This window comes from Panthera uncia, chromosome D1 (genome assembly GCF_023721935.1).
Source record: "Panthera uncia isolate 11264 chromosome D1, Puncia_PCG_1.0, whole genome shotgun sequence".
NCBI classification, from domain to species: Eukaryota; Metazoa; Chordata; class Mammalia; order Carnivora; family Felidae; genus Panthera; species Panthera uncia.
Window position 1 is genome coordinate 40184808 of NC_064808.1, and position 17379 is coordinate 40202186.

General features: G+C 39.0%; 1 protein-coding gene across 2 annotated transcripts in view; it reads left to right on the top strand.

Annotated features, from left to right (window-relative positions):
• The window catches only part of PIK3C2A (phosphatidylinositol-4-phosphate 3-kinase catalytic subunit type 2 alpha), a 193045-nt gene that overhangs the window by 95134 nt on the left and 80532 nt on the right, over nt 1–17379 (top strand). For both annotated transcript variants that reach the window (XM_049617790.1, XM_049617783.1), the window contains one exon: nt 4054–5177. In XM_049617790.1, coding sequence (XP_049473747.1) covers nt 4107–5177 — 1071 coding nt within the window. In that variant the 5' untranslated portion in view covers nt 4054–4106. The remainder of the gene's footprint in view (nt 1–4053; nt 5178–17379) is intronic.

Consider the following 17379-nt stretch of genomic DNA (forward strand, 5'->3'; position numbering starts at 1 on the left):
GCACTCAAAACAGGAAGAGCTGAAGCAGTTAGGCTCTTATGAACTTAGAACTCCCAGTGTCACTTCTTTCACATTGTATCTGTCAAAGCAAGTCACAGAGCCAGCTCAGATCAAGTGGAGAAATAGGCCCCACCTCTGTATGTGAGGAGAACCATAGTGACTTTATAAAGAGTGTATCCTGGAATCAGAGGAATTTGTACCTCTTACTCTTCATCTAACATTTTGTGAAGATTTTTAGTCATGCAGCCAAATTGAAAGGATTTCAAAATGAATACCCATATGCCTACCAACTAGATTGTATTATTAATATTTTCCTGTACTTGGTTTATCACGTATTTATCCATCTATCAGATACTCAATTTATATTATTTTTGTATATATTTCAGAGTAAATTGTAGACATCAGTACTTTCGTCTGAGTACTTCATGTATATTTAGTAGGAGTCTATTTGTTCATAGTTTTTTCTTAACATGAGATGTTTACGGACAATGAAGTATACAAATTTTAAGTGTACATTGTGCCTAGTTTTGCATTCTACCACAGAAGGGAAAAATTTGAAAAGATTTTCAGTGAAATGCCTCAGAAGTTCAACTATAGTTGTATAAACGAATTGCAAAGAGTGACTTCCTTCAATATCTTGATGTCCTCGTCACTAATAATTTTTTATTTAGTATTACCTCAACATTTAGGATTTTCATTTGTGTTACATTAAAAAAAATTTTTTTAATGTTTATTTTTTAGAGAGAGAGAGAGGGACAGGAGTGCGAGTGGGGGAGGGGCAGAGAGGGAGGAAAACATAATGTTAAGCAGGCTCCAGCCTCTGAGCTATTAGCACAGAGCCTGATGCAGGGCTCCAACCTCCAAACTGCGAGATCATGACCTGAGCCAAAGTCGGATGCTTAACTGACTGAGCCACCCAGGTGCCCCTCATTTGTGTTAATTAGTTTGAATTCACTTTGGGTGTTTCCCTACCTCTATCATTAAACTTTTATTTCGCATATACTGTGGACAAGCACTGTGCTAGAAAAAGGATGTAAGTAGGAGCTCTCCTCATTTCTAGGTATTCAAACTAAAATCTCGAATCAGATTAGATTAATAATAGATGTCATTTATTTAATGCCTCTGCCTAAGGCCAGTGATAAACACTTTTTAGTTGCATTGTTTCATTTGATCCTTATAATTTAAGAGATAGATACTTTTTCATTTTATTTTATTTTATTATTTATTTATTTTTAAAATTTACATCCAAGTTAATTAGCATATAGTGCAACAGTGATTTCAGGGGTAGATTCCTTAGTGCCCCGTACCCATTTAGCCCATCCCCCCTCTCACAACCCCTCCAGTAACCCTCTGTTTGTTCTCTATATTTAAGAGTCTCTCTTGTTTTGTCTCCCCCCCTCTGTTTTTATATTATTTGTGCTTCGCTTCTCTGTGTTCATCTGTTCTGTGTCTTAAAGTCCTGATATGAGTGAAGTCATACGGTATTTGTCTTTCTCTAATTTTGCTTAGCCTAATACCCTCTAGTTCCATCCATGTAGTTGCAAATGGCAAGATTTCATTCTTTTTGATTGCCGAGTAATACTCCATTGTATATACAACATCTTCTTTATCCATTCATCTGTCGATAGACATTTGAACTCTTTCCATACTTTGGCTATTGTCGATAGTGCTGCTATAAACATGGGAGTGCATGTGCCCCTTCGAAACAGCATACTTGTATCCCTTGGATAAATGCCTAGTAGTGCAGTTGCTGGGTTGTAGGGTAGTTCTATTTTTAATTTTTTGAGGAACCTCCATATTGTTTTCCAGAGCGACTGCACCAGTTTGCATTCCCACCAACGGTGCAAAAGAGATCTTCCTTCTCCGCATATTTGCCAACATCTCTTGTTGCCTGAGTTGTTCATGTTAGCCATTCTGACAGGTGTGAGGTGGTATTTCCTTGTAGTTTTGATTTGTATTTCCCTGATGATGACTAATGTTGAGCATTTTTGGTACTTTTTCATTTTAAAAGTAAACTAAGGCATGTGGAAAAGTTTGACTTGCCCAAGCACTTACAGCTTCATGAATCAAGCTGATGTGACACCAGAACCCAGAATTAACTCCTGAATTACAATGATTAGAAGCAAGCAATGTGCCTTATTTTACACAGTAGGTAACTAACCCTTTAATTGGTCATCTTGCTTCATAGGGTAATTTTAATCTTAATTGTGCTTAAGTAGAAGATTAAATTTTTACAAGCTGATCATTGAGAAAGTTTAATAAACTATTTTTCTAGTTTATGAGTAAATATTTTAGCAATTTGAAAAAGGAGAAATTTTAGTGTTACAACTTTTTTTTTTTTTTTAATTTTTTTTTTTCAACGTTTTTTATTTATTTTTGGGACAGAGAGAGACAGAGCATGAACGGGGGAGGGGCAGAGAGAGAGGGAGACACAGAATCGGAAACAGGCTCCAGGCTCCGAGCCATCAGCCCAGAGCCTGACGCGGGGCTCGAACTCACGGACCGCAAGATCGTGACCTGGCTGAAGTCGGACGCTTAACCGACTGCGCCACCCAGGCGCCCCAGTGTTACAACTTTTTTAAATTAAACTCTGCCCAATGTAGGGCTTGAACTCACAACCCCGAGATCAAGAGTTGCATGCTCTACCAACTGAGCCAGTCAGGCACTCTAGTATTATAGCTAATGATTTAACTGCAGATAATCAGATAGATGCGTGGTCAAAACTATGTGGCTGGGGCGCCTGGGTGGCGCAGTCGGTTAAGCGTCCGACTTCAGCCAGGTCACGATCTCGCGGTCTGTGAGTTCGAGCGCCGCGTCAGGCTCTGGGCTGATGGCTCGGAGCCTGGAGCCTGTTTCCGATTCTGTGTCTCCCTCTCTCTCTGCCCCTCCCCCGTTCATGCTCTGTCTCTGTCCCAAAAATAAATAAAAAACGTTGAAAAAAAATTTTTTAAAAAAAAACTATGTGGCAAATTCAGCCATAAATTTAACCTTTGAATGGAGTACTGCAGTTTCTTATAGCTTTAACACTTTCATTATGCTGATCTGTTATGTCAGTTGTTCTAGATTATAAACCCTTAATCAATTTTTCATATGATGCTTTTTAAAAAAATGTTTATTTTGAGAGAGTGAGAGTGCACATGCACGTGAGCAGGGTCGGGGCAGAGAGAGAGGGAGAGAGAGAATCCCAAGTAGGCTCCGTGCGTAGCGTGATGTGGGACTCGATCTCAAGAAACGTGAGATCATGACCTGAGCCAAAATCAAGAGTTGGTTGCTTAGCCAATTGAGCCACCCAGGAGCCCCTCATATGAGGTTTTGTTAGTAGTTCCTTGACTTTATTGACTAGGTATTGGGTCCTTTTATTGCTAATTGGCTTATGAACAATTTAACAAATAGCCAAAGATTGAAACCATTTTGACTTGCTATTTGCATAACAGTAAACCATGTTGAAACTCATGAAAGTATGTGACTAGCAAGGCATTTTGTGCCAAGAATCCTGCCAAAGTGCCATTAGTTAACAGCAGCCATTGTGACACCTGAAGTGAAAGGTTCTTGAGTTCATCCACCATTCGAGCTTTCCTGTTAGGTCAGGAAATGAGGTAAAGTTATGTATGTCTAAGCATATCCCTTACCTCAGCAGTGTATAAGATATTTATTTTTAAAGAGCAAAGAACATCTTATTTTTTTTAAGTTTATTTATTTTGAGAGAGAGCAATTGGGAGTGGGAGAGGCGCAGAAAGAGGGGGAGACTGAGAATCCCAAGCAGCCTCTGCACTTCCAGCACAGAGCATGATGTGGGGCTCTACCTCACAACTGTGAGATCATAACCTGAGCTGAAATCAAGAGTCAGACGCTTAATTGACTAAGCCACTGAGGCGTCCCTGAGATATTTTAAAAATGTTCCTTCACTCAGATTTCCCACAACTGTTCATTTTATTTTATTTTATAGTTTATTTGTAAGTGGCTTTAAATTCTAAGTCATATGAGTGGGTTACAAACAAAATTAATTTGTGTTTAAAAAATCTAATTGAGTGTTATGTTTATTTTTGTGTATAGGTCTTGCTATTTTGGAAGCTACAAGAAAAAAATAGATTAGGGGAGGTTTGGTCATGGCTCAGATATCCAACAATAATGGATTTAAGCAATGTTCATCACATCTGGAACCAACAAGAACAAAAGAAGTGGACAAGGAAGAAGCATTACAGATGGAAGCAGAGGCTTTAGCAAAACTGCAAAAGGATAGAGGAGTGACTGATAATCAGAGAGCCTTTGAGTTATCAAGCAACACCAGACAAAAAGCACAAGTTTATAACAAACAGGATTATGATCTCATGGTGTTTCCTGAATCTGACACCCAAAAAAGAGCAGTAGATATTGATGTAGAAAAGCTCACGCAAGCTGAACTTGAGAAACTATTGCTTGATGACAATTTCGAAACTAGGAGAACACCTGTCTTGCCAGTTACTCCTGTTCTGAGCCCTTCGTTTTCAGCACAGGTCTATCTTCGACCTACTATTCAGAGAGGACAGTGGCCACCTAGGTTATCAGGGCCTTCCACTTATACTTTACCTTCTATTTATCAGTCAACTTACAGCAGTAAACAGACTGTATTCCAAAATGGCTTCAGTCCAAGAATGCCTGCTTTTCCATCCACAGAACCTATATATTTAAGCTTTCCAGGACAGTCTCCATATTTTTCATATCCTTTGACACCTGCCACACCCTTTCATCCACAAGGAAGCTTACCTATCTATCATCCAGTAGTCAGTCCTGACATGGCAAAGCTGTTTGACAAAATAGCTAGTACATCAGAATTTTTAAAAAATGGAAAAGCGAGGACTGACTTGGAGATCAAACATTCAAAAGCTACAGTCAACAATTTACAGGTATCTCCAAAGTCTGAAGATATAAGTAAATTCGACTGGTTAGACTTGGATCCTCTAAGTAAACCTAAGGTGGACAATGTGGAGGTGGTAGACCACGAGGAAGAGAAAAATATTCCAGGTTTACTAGCAGAGGATCCTTGGGATGCTGTTCTTCTTGAAGAGAGATCACCAGCAAGTTGTCACCTTGAAAGAAAGGTGAATGGAAAATCTCTTTCTGGGGCAACGGTAACAAGAAGCCTGTCTTTAAATATTCGAACAACTCAGTTTACAAAAGTCCAGGGCCAAATATCTCAGGTATAGTCTTTTCTTACTAACTTCTCAAATGTAGTAATATAACACAGAATTCATGTTTGCGTACATAATTTATTAGGTAAAAGAAATCTTTTTCATTTTGAATTTTGTTTTCTTTATTCCTAAATGTGCTGTGAATTTTAGATTGTGTGGTAAAGGATGAAATGTGTTTAGGTCAGTTGAACAATTACTTGCTATTAATAGATTTTTTTCTAGGATTATAAATTAAACTCTAATCAAGGATCTGGCTGTCACTGATAGGCATTTAAGATAATTTTTATCTCTTCATGTCTGCTCATTATATACAGTCCTACTTTCTCTTCATTATCTTTTATTTTTCAGGTTAAACCAGTAATTTTGGTTTTTAACCCCATTATGGAAAATTTTCCATATATTTTGTTTTTAACCATAAGTGAATGGAAGGAAAGGAAGGAAACCCCATAAAAGTCATTAAAGGACTCTCTCTCCACACCTATATTGATTAAAATAAAAATGTGGTATAGTTGCTGAGTTCATATTGTCTTACTCTCTGTAAAAACTAGTTAAGGGTAGCTGGAACAGGATGTCTTCCCTCAGATGAGAGGCAGCAGGATTTAGATTTTTCCTTTCCAAATACAGTATATCATTGCAGGTTTCTATTTTGCTCTTGTAATATCTGTGGGTCTTGGGAATGTTTAAGTTTCATTCTCCCCTTAATGCGAATTACATCATTCAGCTAATTAGATAAGCACTTAGTTACTCTTTAGGTGCTGGGAATCAACTAGCCTTTAGGGAAGGAGAAGCAAATTTTGCATGATTTTGAATGGGTGTATGTTGAATTGCGACTTTAAAAGCCATTTTGGAGAAAGAAGCAGGTAGTAAGAAGGCTTGGAAACACAGATGAGATTTTTGGATGACATTATCAGAAAAGAGAAAAATCTTAACTAATGCAATGTTTTATAAGTGGATTTTGACTACAGTTCACTAAGGATATGTTATTTTAAGCTTTTCAGTATTTACAAATTTAGTCACATAATCTCTTAATACTTTCAATTAAAAAATCACAAGTTAATTCCATATTTTAAATTGATATCCTAAATATAACGTCAAATTATTTTCTCTTAATATCTCTGTCATATTGTTGAGGGTTTTCTTTTTGTTTTTACAAAATAACAGTCATTGGGCACTTGGATGGCTCAGTCGGTTGAGCGTCTGACTTTAGCCCAGGTCATGATCTCATGCTTTGGGAGTTCGAGCCCCACACTGGGCTCTCTGCTGTCAATGCAGAGCCTGCCTCAGATCCTTTGTCCCTCTCTCTCTGTCCATCCCCTGCTTGTGTTCTCTCAAAAATAAGTAAAAATTAAAAAAAAAAAAACCAAAATAACAGTCATTTCCTAAAGTATTTAAAAGGAGATGGAGAAACTAAGCCATGAGTCATCCACCAAAAAAAAAAAAAAAAAAAAAAAAAACCAAAAAAAAAAAAGAAGACAAAAGAGTTAAAAAGGACAAGAAAAAACTAACCAATGAGTCACCCACAAAAAAAAAAAAAAAAAAAACAAAAAACCAAAAACAAAAAAGAAGATGGGGTGGGGAAAATATACCAAAAAGAACTGATAATTGTATATTTAGCATTCTGAGGCACTACTCAACTTTCCCATAGTGGCTGCACCATTTTACATCCCATCAGCAATGTGTGAGAGCTCTAGTTTCTCCATATCCTTGCCAACACTTGTTATTTTCCATTTTCTGGATTATCACCATCCTGATGGATGTGAAACAGTATCACTATGGTTTTGATTTACATTTCCTGATGACTAATGATGATGAGTATCTTTTCATGTGCTTAATTGGCCATTTATCTTTTTTGGAGAAAATGTCTATTTAAGTCATTTGCTCGTTCTAAAAATCGGATTGTTCATAGCAGCTTTACTCATAATAGCTCCAAAGTAGAAACAACCCAAATACCTCATCAACTGATGAATGGGTAAACCAAAGTGGTATGTTCATACAGTGGAATATTACCCACAAAAAAGTGAAGTCCTGATATATGTTATAACATGGATGAACTTTAAAAACATAAATGAGGGGCGCCTGGGTGGCTCGGTCGGTTACGCGTCCGACTTCAGCTCAGGTCATGATCTCACGGTCCGTGAGTTCGAGCCCCGCGTCGGGCTCTGGGCTGATGGCTCGGAGCCTGGAGCCTGCTTCCGATTCTGTGTCTCCCTCTCTCTCTGCCCCTGCCCCGTTCATGCTCTGTCTCTCTCTGTCTCAAAAATAAATAAAATAAAAACGTTAAAAAAAATAAAAAAAAAAAAAAAATAAATAAATAAAAACATAAATGAAAGAAGCCAGGCACAAAAGACCATGTTTTGTATAATTCATTTTATATATGTCCAGAAATGGCAAATCCATAGAGAAAGAAAGCAGATTAGTGTTTTCCAGGGGTCAGGGAAGGAAAGAATGGGAATGATTGTTTAATTGTTACTGGGGTTTTGGGGAGGATGATGAAAATGCTCTAGAATTAGACCATTTCAGTCTTCTTACCATAGTGGTGATGACCACACAGCATTGTGAATGTATTGAAAGCCAGTGAATTTTATGTTCTGTGAATTTTACCTTAATTAAAAATATATTAAAGGCACTAGTTCACCTGATCCATCCTGCTCAGGCCAGACCACTGCTGGATTCACATTTGAATCAGTGTTCCAATGGAGAGATCCCTCCCCAAACGTGGGTCTCCTTTTTATAGGCAAAGCATGACAGCATGAGGGGATGGTGTCTGACACTATGCAGTCTGGATTAGGGAAATCAGCTGTTTCAGGAGTTGTTTGGGAAGGGCAACTGCCTAGAACTTGGAAATCTCAGGAGCTATGGAAATTTGCAGTTTTTGCTATCAGAAAAAAGGCAGCACCTGGTCCTATAGGGAGCTAAGTGTAGGCTCAGTCCTCCCATTGGTAGAAGAGAGAGTCCCTGACTGTCCATACAACCCATCCAGGTCACTTTTAAATACTCCTGCTCCTTGCATCACACTTTTGTATGTATGTATTCACATCTCTACAATATGTGCATTGTGACCACAATACATAGACTATCTTGAATTTGATCAAATATTTATAAATGGTTTATTTCATATCTGTGTGTCTCAAATTCTAATTTTCTCAGCATCAAAAATTCATTTATCCACTAAGGGAAACATTATTCCAAGTGAGCTGAGATTACCATTTTAGGTGAATTGTGGTTATTATCTTAGATAAGTTGAGGTTTCTGGATCAACTGGAGTTATTTACTGTCCAGTGATCCTGGATCAGAACTCAGAACCTGAGAGCTGCATTCTTTTTATCTACGTGTAGATATTCAAACTGAACTTTTTTTTCTTTTCTTTTAATGGTCACTGAGACAGTAGAGAGTTCCTAAGAATCCTATGAGGACAGAGCAACCGATACCTATTTTACAATTGAGGAAATGTAAAGAAATTTAGGAATTCTTAATTTTTTCATATAATAATGGTATTGTAAGTTAAATGAGCTCTTATATTTTAGAGATGTATACTGAAGAATTTGTAAATGAAATGTAATAAATTATAGTTTTAATAGAAGGAAGAGCTGGGGATAGGGTGCTTCTAGATGTAACAAGATTGGCTATATATATGTTGATAATTATTGAAGCTGTGATGGATACATGGGTGTTCATTATATTATTTTTTCTACTTTTGTATGTCTGAAAATTTCCACAATACATTAGAGGTTAGGAAGAAGACCACAGAACTATTTGTAAGAAGAAAAGCTGATGTTCAGACCCATGATGTGACTCTAAAATCACTTCCCCCACTCCATCCCTTTAGTGATAGAACATGCTATTTTGGAAGTAATAAGTTCCCTATCAAACATGGGTTAAATAATTGGCTTCCCGAACTTAGTTGTATGTCACTGTGCCCTGAAGAGGAGTTTAGGCTTCTTCAGTCCTGATACAGTGTGTTTGGGGGTGGGAATAAGTGGTGATATTTTGGAATTTGAGGGAAAAGATGACTTAAAAACATTTTTTTTTTCCTTCTTTAAGTGATTTTGATGCAGCTAACCTGCTCCCTTGGACTAGCATTTGGAACCTTTTGACTAGATGACTTTAAAGTTAGTTTCTCTGTATTTCAGAAGCCTGTGAAATTGGGTAGGTGACAAGACAAATAGCAAAACAAAAATTAAGTACCCTGGAAACCGTTTCTTCACAACTTAAGTTGCTTTTGCTACAAAATCCTGCATCCTTTTCTTTCCTTTTTTCCGTCTTTAGACTGGTCACTTACAGTTCAACTGATATTTTCTCCACCCTTTCCTTTGGTGAGGACAGGGCTGTGATACCCACATGCCTTTCTTTCATTGCTCCCTGCATACATCTTTTCCTCCTTATTTTTAATATTTGTCATAGTACCATCTGCTGTTAAGACATCTAATGCCATTCTATTTTGTAGAACTGCTTTACGCATATGGGTCATTTCAACATTTAATAATGTAATGCTATTTTCAGAGTCATTTAAGGCCTTATTTGTGTATTTATCAAGGGCCTTCTTGTGCTGTATGACATTTTGAGCTTAAGTGTTGATCAGTAATGGCCTCAGTAGTTTTCATTAAACTAATATTTGCATAGCCAGCCTTTCTTTGTCTTCTTTCTATAAAACTACTGTATGGAAACCAACTATCGGTGTTACCTATTGCTAGATCTGGATGGTGGAATAGACTAGTTCTAGTCATATTCAAACATAATAGCATAGTCTGGTCCAGGTATGACAGATGTCAGATTTAGGGTTTGACAGGTTTTGAGAACAGTGTCAGGGGAGTATAAAAGTATAGCTTGATATTTAGTCATCCCCTGTCATCCATTGATGACCTTTAGTTTCTGAAATTCTTTGAACCTGATGAGAGGTTGTCACAGTCAATGGCTTTCCCATCGGAAGTTTAGATGCTTCTACTGGTAGTGCAGTAGCTGCTACTGCTCCTAAAAGCAAGGTGGCCATCCTTGGGCTACATTGTCCATGGATTTGGAAAAATATCCTGCAGGTTTCAATTAATGTCCTAGTTTTCATGTTAGGGGCTAAGGCGTGGCTTCTTTTTTCAGCAAGGAATAGGGTAAATAAATGGCTTTTCTTTTTTTTTTTTTTTTTTTAATTTTTTTTTTTTCAACGTTTATTTATTTTTGTGACAGAGAGAGACAGAGCATGAATGGGGGAGGGGCAGAGAGATGTGACAGAGAGAGACAGAGCATGAATGGGGGAGGGGCAGAGAGAGAGGGAGACACAGAATCGGAAACAGGCTCCAGGCTCTGAGCCATCAGCCCAGAGTCTGACGCGGGGCTCGAACTCACGGACCGCGAGATCGTGACCTGGCTGAAGTCGGACGCCCAACCGACTGCGCCACCCAGGCGCCCCAATAAATGGCTTTTCTAAGTTTGGTAGAGGTAGAGCTAGCAGAGGGTAGTTTAATTTTTAGTTGTTGAAAGATCCCCTGTTGTTCTTTATCCCATTTTGAAGGCTCTTTATCTGGTCCTCTAGTGGCTTCATATAGAAATTTGGCTAGGACTCCAAGCTCTGGGATCTGTAGGTGGCAAAATCTAGGCATTCCTGTAAAGGTTTGGAGTTGGTTTTATGTGACAGGAGGTTCCAATTCTGTTATAGCTCTTTTTCTCTCAATTGGCAGGGAATGCTATCCAGTAGTTAATTCATATCCCATATTTCTGTTTAGAAGTTTGAGCCTTTTTAGACTGTTCTTGGTATCCTGTCTCTCTAAGAAAGTTTAGTACAACAATAGAATTATTGTCTGAGACCTCTTTCATGGAGCTTCATATTAAAATATCATCCACATATTGTACTGTTATTCCCTGAGGCAGTATAAGGTCTCTAAACTCTCTGCTGAGTGTATTGCCAGACAAATGGGGACTCTTCTCTAAATCCCTGTGGTAGGACTGTCCATGTAAGCTGGCATGCTTGATGTTCTCCTACTGGAGTCCATTCAAAGGTCAGTAGAGGCTGGACCTCTTCACTTAAGGGGATACAAAAGGAGAAATGCTTTAAATCAAGCACTGTAAGCCATACACCTTTCTGTATTGCCCGAAGTTTGAGTCATTACAGTATAAGGGTTTGTCACTCTAGGGTGAATAAGGACTATAGCTTCATTTATTACTCTGAGGTCTTGTACCATTCTGTACTGGCCATTAGGTTTCTATTTAAAAAAACAAACAAACATTTTTTTAAATGTTTGTTTATTTTGAGAGGGTGTGGGGGTGGGAGGAGCAGAGAGCAAGAGAGAATCCCAAGCAGGCTCCATACTGTCAGCACAGAGCCTGACGCAAGACTCCATCTCACAAGCCATGAGATCATGATCTAGCCAAAATCAAAAGTTGGACATTTAACCAACTGAGCAACCCAGGTGCCCCTTAAACATTTTATTTTAAAATTTTTTTAATGTTTTTTTATTTTTGACAGAGAGAGAGACAGAGCATGAGCAGGGGAGGGGCAGAGAGAGAGGGAGACACAGAATCCGAAGCAGGCTCCAGGCTCTGAGCTGTCAGCACAGAGCCCGACGCGGGGCTCGAACTCACAGACCGTGAGATCGTGACCTGAGCCGAAGTCAGACACTCAACCGACTAAGCCACCCAGGCGCCCCTAAACATTTTATTTTTAATCTCTGCACCCGTGGCGCTCAAATTTACAACCCTAAGATTAAGAGTTGTGTGCTCCACCAACTGGGCCAGCCAGGCACCCCTCTCCATTAGGCTTAACAGGCAAAATGGGAGTATTATAAGGGGACTGGCAAGGTTTAAGAATTTCATTTGTAAGAAATTTATCTATGAGTGGTTAGAATCCAGCCCTGACTTCTGTCTTAAGAGGATATTGTTTTCTGTGTGCAATAATAGCAAGATCCTTTAGAGCTGTTTTGATGGGATGGACTATTGCCTTCCCTGGGATATCATAATTCCAAATTTGGGGATCTACATGTTCCCAAATGTTAGGGGGAATTCCAGGTGGATGTCCAGTTTTTCTTCAGCCCTTAGAGAGGAGACCATCCTCCTGTCTAGTTAGTTTGAACTGGCTTCCCAACTTAAACATGAGGTCCCTTCCCAGTAGGGGAGTGGGACAGGAAGGGAGAACCAGAAAAGAATGGGTAATTACTTGGTCTCTATGTTTACAAGTTATAAGAAAAGTTTGTAAGCATGATTTAGGTTCTCCTTCTCCTTCTATTCTAGTAATTTTAGAAAGACAGGTCGGACTGGAGTGCTAAATAAGGGCAGAGTGAGTGGCTCCTGTATCAATAAGAAAATCAATGAATTTAACTTACTCCCACATCCAGGGTAACATGGAGCTCAGCCATCATTATGTTCAGGGGAGCCAGACCAATCTCAGGGCCCTGTCATGCTCTCTTCAGGTTGTTCCACTGGGTTGAAGTTTGAGGACCTAGGGCCATTTTTGCCAATTTATGGTGAATGTCTGGTGCTGACTGGCTTATAAAATGCCTATTTAGGATAACCAGCCTTTCTGGTGTGGCTGAGTCTAAATTTATATATTTACCAATTTATTCTATTAAAAACCCCGAAAATAAGGCTGGATTTTCATCATTTGCCTGGGTTACTTCCTTAATTTTATCAAAATTGACAGGTTTAGAAAATCCTCTTTTCATTCCCTCCAGTAAACACATGACCATATGGTCTCATCTTCCCCTGCCAGGTCTGTCCTTTTGGTAGTTCCAGTGAGGCTCGGCATTAGGAACAGTGAGTGTCTCCTCCTACTAGATAATGATTTCTATCCCTGGTCACCCAGCTTATCTGCAAATTCTTGTGTCCTAGCCCAAATTTAGGCCTTTTCTTCTGGGGTACAACAGTGCATTAGAATAATATAGATATCCTGACAGGATAAATCAAATAGTAGAGACACCTGGTGAAATACATCTATAAACTTATGTGGATCCTCTGAGTATCATCCTAGTTGTTTTATTTGTGCCAGATCTGACATAGAAAATGGGACATGTACCTTAATTGTGCCCATTTCCCTGTTTGCTGCTTCCCAAAGTGGATACAGTCCTGCCTTAGTCTGAGTGTTTGATAGGTATGATGTTCTACTTCTAGTACATCCCACTGGGCTTGGAGCAGAAGGCTCCAAAGGTTTATATGGAGGGGGAGTTACTAAGGGTCTGGGCTCGCATGTGGGCTTATTGTGACTTTTTCTTCTGCTGATTGATTTGTCTGACTCAATTGGTTTCTTTGATTGAGTGGTCTATTTTATTTATTTATTTATTTATCTATTTATTTATTTATTTTTACATTTAACTGTGTGTTATATATTTATTTTTTTAACTGTAGTTGGCACATTGTGTTCTGCATTTTTTAAAAGTCTATTTATTTTTGAGAGGGTATGGGGGGGAGGGGCAGAGAGAGAGAGGGGAAGAGAGAGGATCCCAAGCAGGCTTCACACTGTCAGTGTGGAGTCCTCTGTGGGTCTCGAACCCACAAACTGTGAGATCATGACCTGAGCCCAAGAGTCAGATGCTTAACTGACTGAGCCACCCAAGTGCCCCTTGGATGGTCTGTTTAAACAATCATCATTTAAATATCTCGGGGCGCCTGGGTGGCTCAGTTGGTTAAGTGTCCAACTCGTGATTTCAGCTCACATAATGATCCCAGGGTTCATGAGATCAAGCCCCAAGTTGGTTTCTGCGCTGTCAGCATGAAGCCTGCTTGGGATTCTCTCTCTTTCCCACTCTTTCTGCCCGTCCCCCACTTGCTCTCAAAATAAATAAACATTCAAAATAAAATAAAACATCTAAAGGTGGGGGGGCCTGGAATCTTACCAGGCACATCCTACAAATCTCTCTTAGATTAGGATCCTGACTCAGTGTCATCAAGGTCTGGATGTAGGGCCCTTCAGTCCATTTCCCATGATGCCTGCAAAAAAGGTCTAATTGGTAAATGGTATTAAAGTTTAAGGACCTGTTAATGGGCATTTTTCATCATCCTCCAGAGAATATTGAGGCCAGGCATTATTACAGAAGAAGATGAAGTACTTCTTTAAATCCTTTTGTCTAGGGGCACCTGGGTGGCTCAGTTGATTAGGCATATGACTTTGGCTAGGTCATGATCTCAGGGCTTGTGAGTTCAAGCCTTAAGGCTGGCTCTGTGCTGACAGCTCAGAGCCTGGAGTCGGCTTCAGATTCTATCTTTGTCTTCCTCTGCCCCTCCCCTGCTCACTCATTTCTCTCTCTCTCTCTCTCAAATATAAATAAACATTAAAAAAATTTTTTTTTAATCCTTTTGTCTAAATTGACTCCAATGTGCTAGGAGACAGCCCAAAGGGGTATCCTTTGGGGTTGAGGAAGTTGATCCCATATTTAATTCCTATAAAATGAAGAGAGTACATTAACTAAGAGTCCATTACGAAATCCCCCTTGGCTTCCAAATGGCATCCCATCAGGAATATTGCCAAAGGTTCCTGGGGTTCAGAGTGGTGGGAAGTATCCCTCATTCTCAGCCACTCTGACACCTTTGTGCCACTTGAAGCGTTGTTGGACCTTTCTTCACTTCCCTGCTGCATCCTAGGCTACAGTAGGTGACAGTGAATGGATAGAAATGCTGGAGAGATTGGGGCTGCCTCTTTCCATTTTGAAAGAGTTGATATATTTGGCAACCAATAATAATACCTTTGTTAGCATCTAGATCTAGTATCAATGGATGGAGTAGAGGTCTTGGCCTTTGTTAATATGGGGCAGCTATTTTATATCATGTTATGTGTCCTATATCTAAGTTAGAAGTACTTTCAATCTGAGGGCAGGACTGAAAACGCCAAACAGTCCATGGGGAAGGACAAATGAAAGACATGATAAAATGAAAATATGGAACTCCTGCCTAATCTGGGAAACTTTCTCATGAGCTTTAGCCATAATCCAGTCCCAAGGGAGTGATCCTCCATTGGGTGAGTGCCCCACTGATCCCTTTCTGGAAGCACTCGATTAGACATATCTTGGATTTTATGCTTATCAAGGGATTACATCAGGTTTAGAAGGAAACCTTACATGGGAATCTTGAGATCGGTGGCTATCCTAACGACATATATGGCTGTTCTATGCCTAGGAAGAATACAAGTATTAAAAGAAAAGGTAAAACAGGGAGAGCCTGATTTCTGAGCCCAATGCCATTATGGCCAAAGTACTGGTGCCCAGCTGGGCGACAGGAGTTTGTCCCTTCCCGTAGTATAGCCACAAGCAAGAGGTTCTCTCCTAAGCACTCCGGCAAGACATGTTCTGAAGGGTCATACTATTCAGGACATCCCTGAAAAAGAAAAAGAACAGATGGGAAACAAAGACTAGGAGTAAAGACGACTTCTCAGGTTGTACCAGTGCTCTTGGATTCACTGTGTTGTCCCTGTACGGGCCATCAAAAATGTTAGGACATCCTTGCACACAACAGTCCAAGAATTCTTGAGACATTTTATGATGCAGTTTATTAAGTAGCATGGGGACAGGACCTGTAGACAGAAAGAGCTGTACTTTTTGTTGTATGAAGCTGGTGGTGATATGCTGTGTGCTCAAGGGAAACGGGACATGCAGGGAGTATTAGATCATAGAATTTCTACTAGTAAAACTACTTTTATAACATTTCTCTGGTGCTTATCATTTAATTCAATTCAATATTAACTATTGGTGAGATTTACAGTCAGTCATGAGACCCTTGTGTGTAGCAACCAGCATGTATTTGACCCTTAGCTTTCTGGACTAGGGTCCAGAAAAGGTGACCATTTTTCTGCTTCTGTCCTTCATTAGTTAGACTAAATGATTTCTGAGGTTCCTTTCAGGAATAATATTTAAAGTTTGGAAAGTTCCCATGTAAGAGAAAGTGGACTTTTTTTTCTTTCTTTCTTTTAAAGTTTTGTATTTTGGACATAGTTCCTCAAACCAATTCATCAAGTAGAATAACTGAAAATCATAGTATTCCTGTAAAAAGAAAAAAAGGTGAAATGTACTAAAATTTTCAATATATTATGTTACCATTGTGTTACATTAAGTAGTACTTTGTGCTGAATTTTAACAGACTAGTGGTAGCAAGTGCTGAAAGTTGAAATACAGAATAGCTTTACTTTAACTGTATAGAAAGGTTAAAATTAAGCAAATCCTGTTTATATTTTTCAGTGTAAATTGAGAAATTCAATTTAGTAACTTAATTTTAACATCCATTGTTTCAGGTGTGCCTGGGTGGCTCAGTCAGTTAAGCGTCCAACTCTTGATTTCTGCTCAGGTCATGATCTCACGGTTCATGGATTTGAGCCCCCTATTGGGTTGTGCACTAACAGTGCAGAGCCTGCTTTGGATTCTCATTCTCTCTCTCTCTCTCTCTCTCTCTCTCTCTCTCTCTTTTCCTCCCCTGCTTGTTGTCTCTTTCTCTCCCAAAATAAGTAAATAAACTTAAAAAAATAAAAAAAGTCCATTGTCCCAGAAAGTAGAACCTAGGACCAACTAGAAAGGACCAATTAATTATTTAATTAAAAGGGGTGCCTGGGTGGCTTAGTTGGTTAAGTGTCTGACTTCAGCTCAGGTAATGATTTCACGGTCTGTGAGTTCGAGCCCCTCGTCGGGCTCTGTGCTGACAGCTCGGAGCCTGGAGCCTGCTTCAGATTCTGTGTCTCCCTCTCTCTGACCCTCCCCCGTTCATGCTCTGTCTTTCTCTGTCTCAAAAATAAATAAACATTAAAAAAAATTGCTTTTTAAAAAGAAAGAAAATTAAAGGAGGCTGGTTTTATAGTTAAATATTGACAATAGAGCTTACAAATAGCCATTTAATAATGATGGTTCCTCTCAGGTTCTCAGTTCAGTGCACTATTATCTGAAGTCTTCAATCAGAGGTTTGGTGTGTACTTATTACAAATGCTATAAAATAATTTTTATATTCAAAGGAAAGTTCTAAGCCCGTGTATTAACACTAAGATTTCATCATTTTGTTTGTGTCCATGAAGATAAAGTTTGGTTTGATTTAAGCCAAAAGGAGCAGGTAAACAGAGCAGTAATAATAGACTGACTTTGGAAGTCCGTGGCACAAACAGGCATGGAGCTTTTAATCTTTCACACACCATTTTATTTAAAAACTTTTCTCTAAGATTCATATCTTTTATTTGGAAGTAAGATTGCAGTGCCTGTTCTTTATAATTACTTTACATGCTCAAGTATTCATTTCCTGTAAGAATTTTATGCTTTGTGGTAAAAAC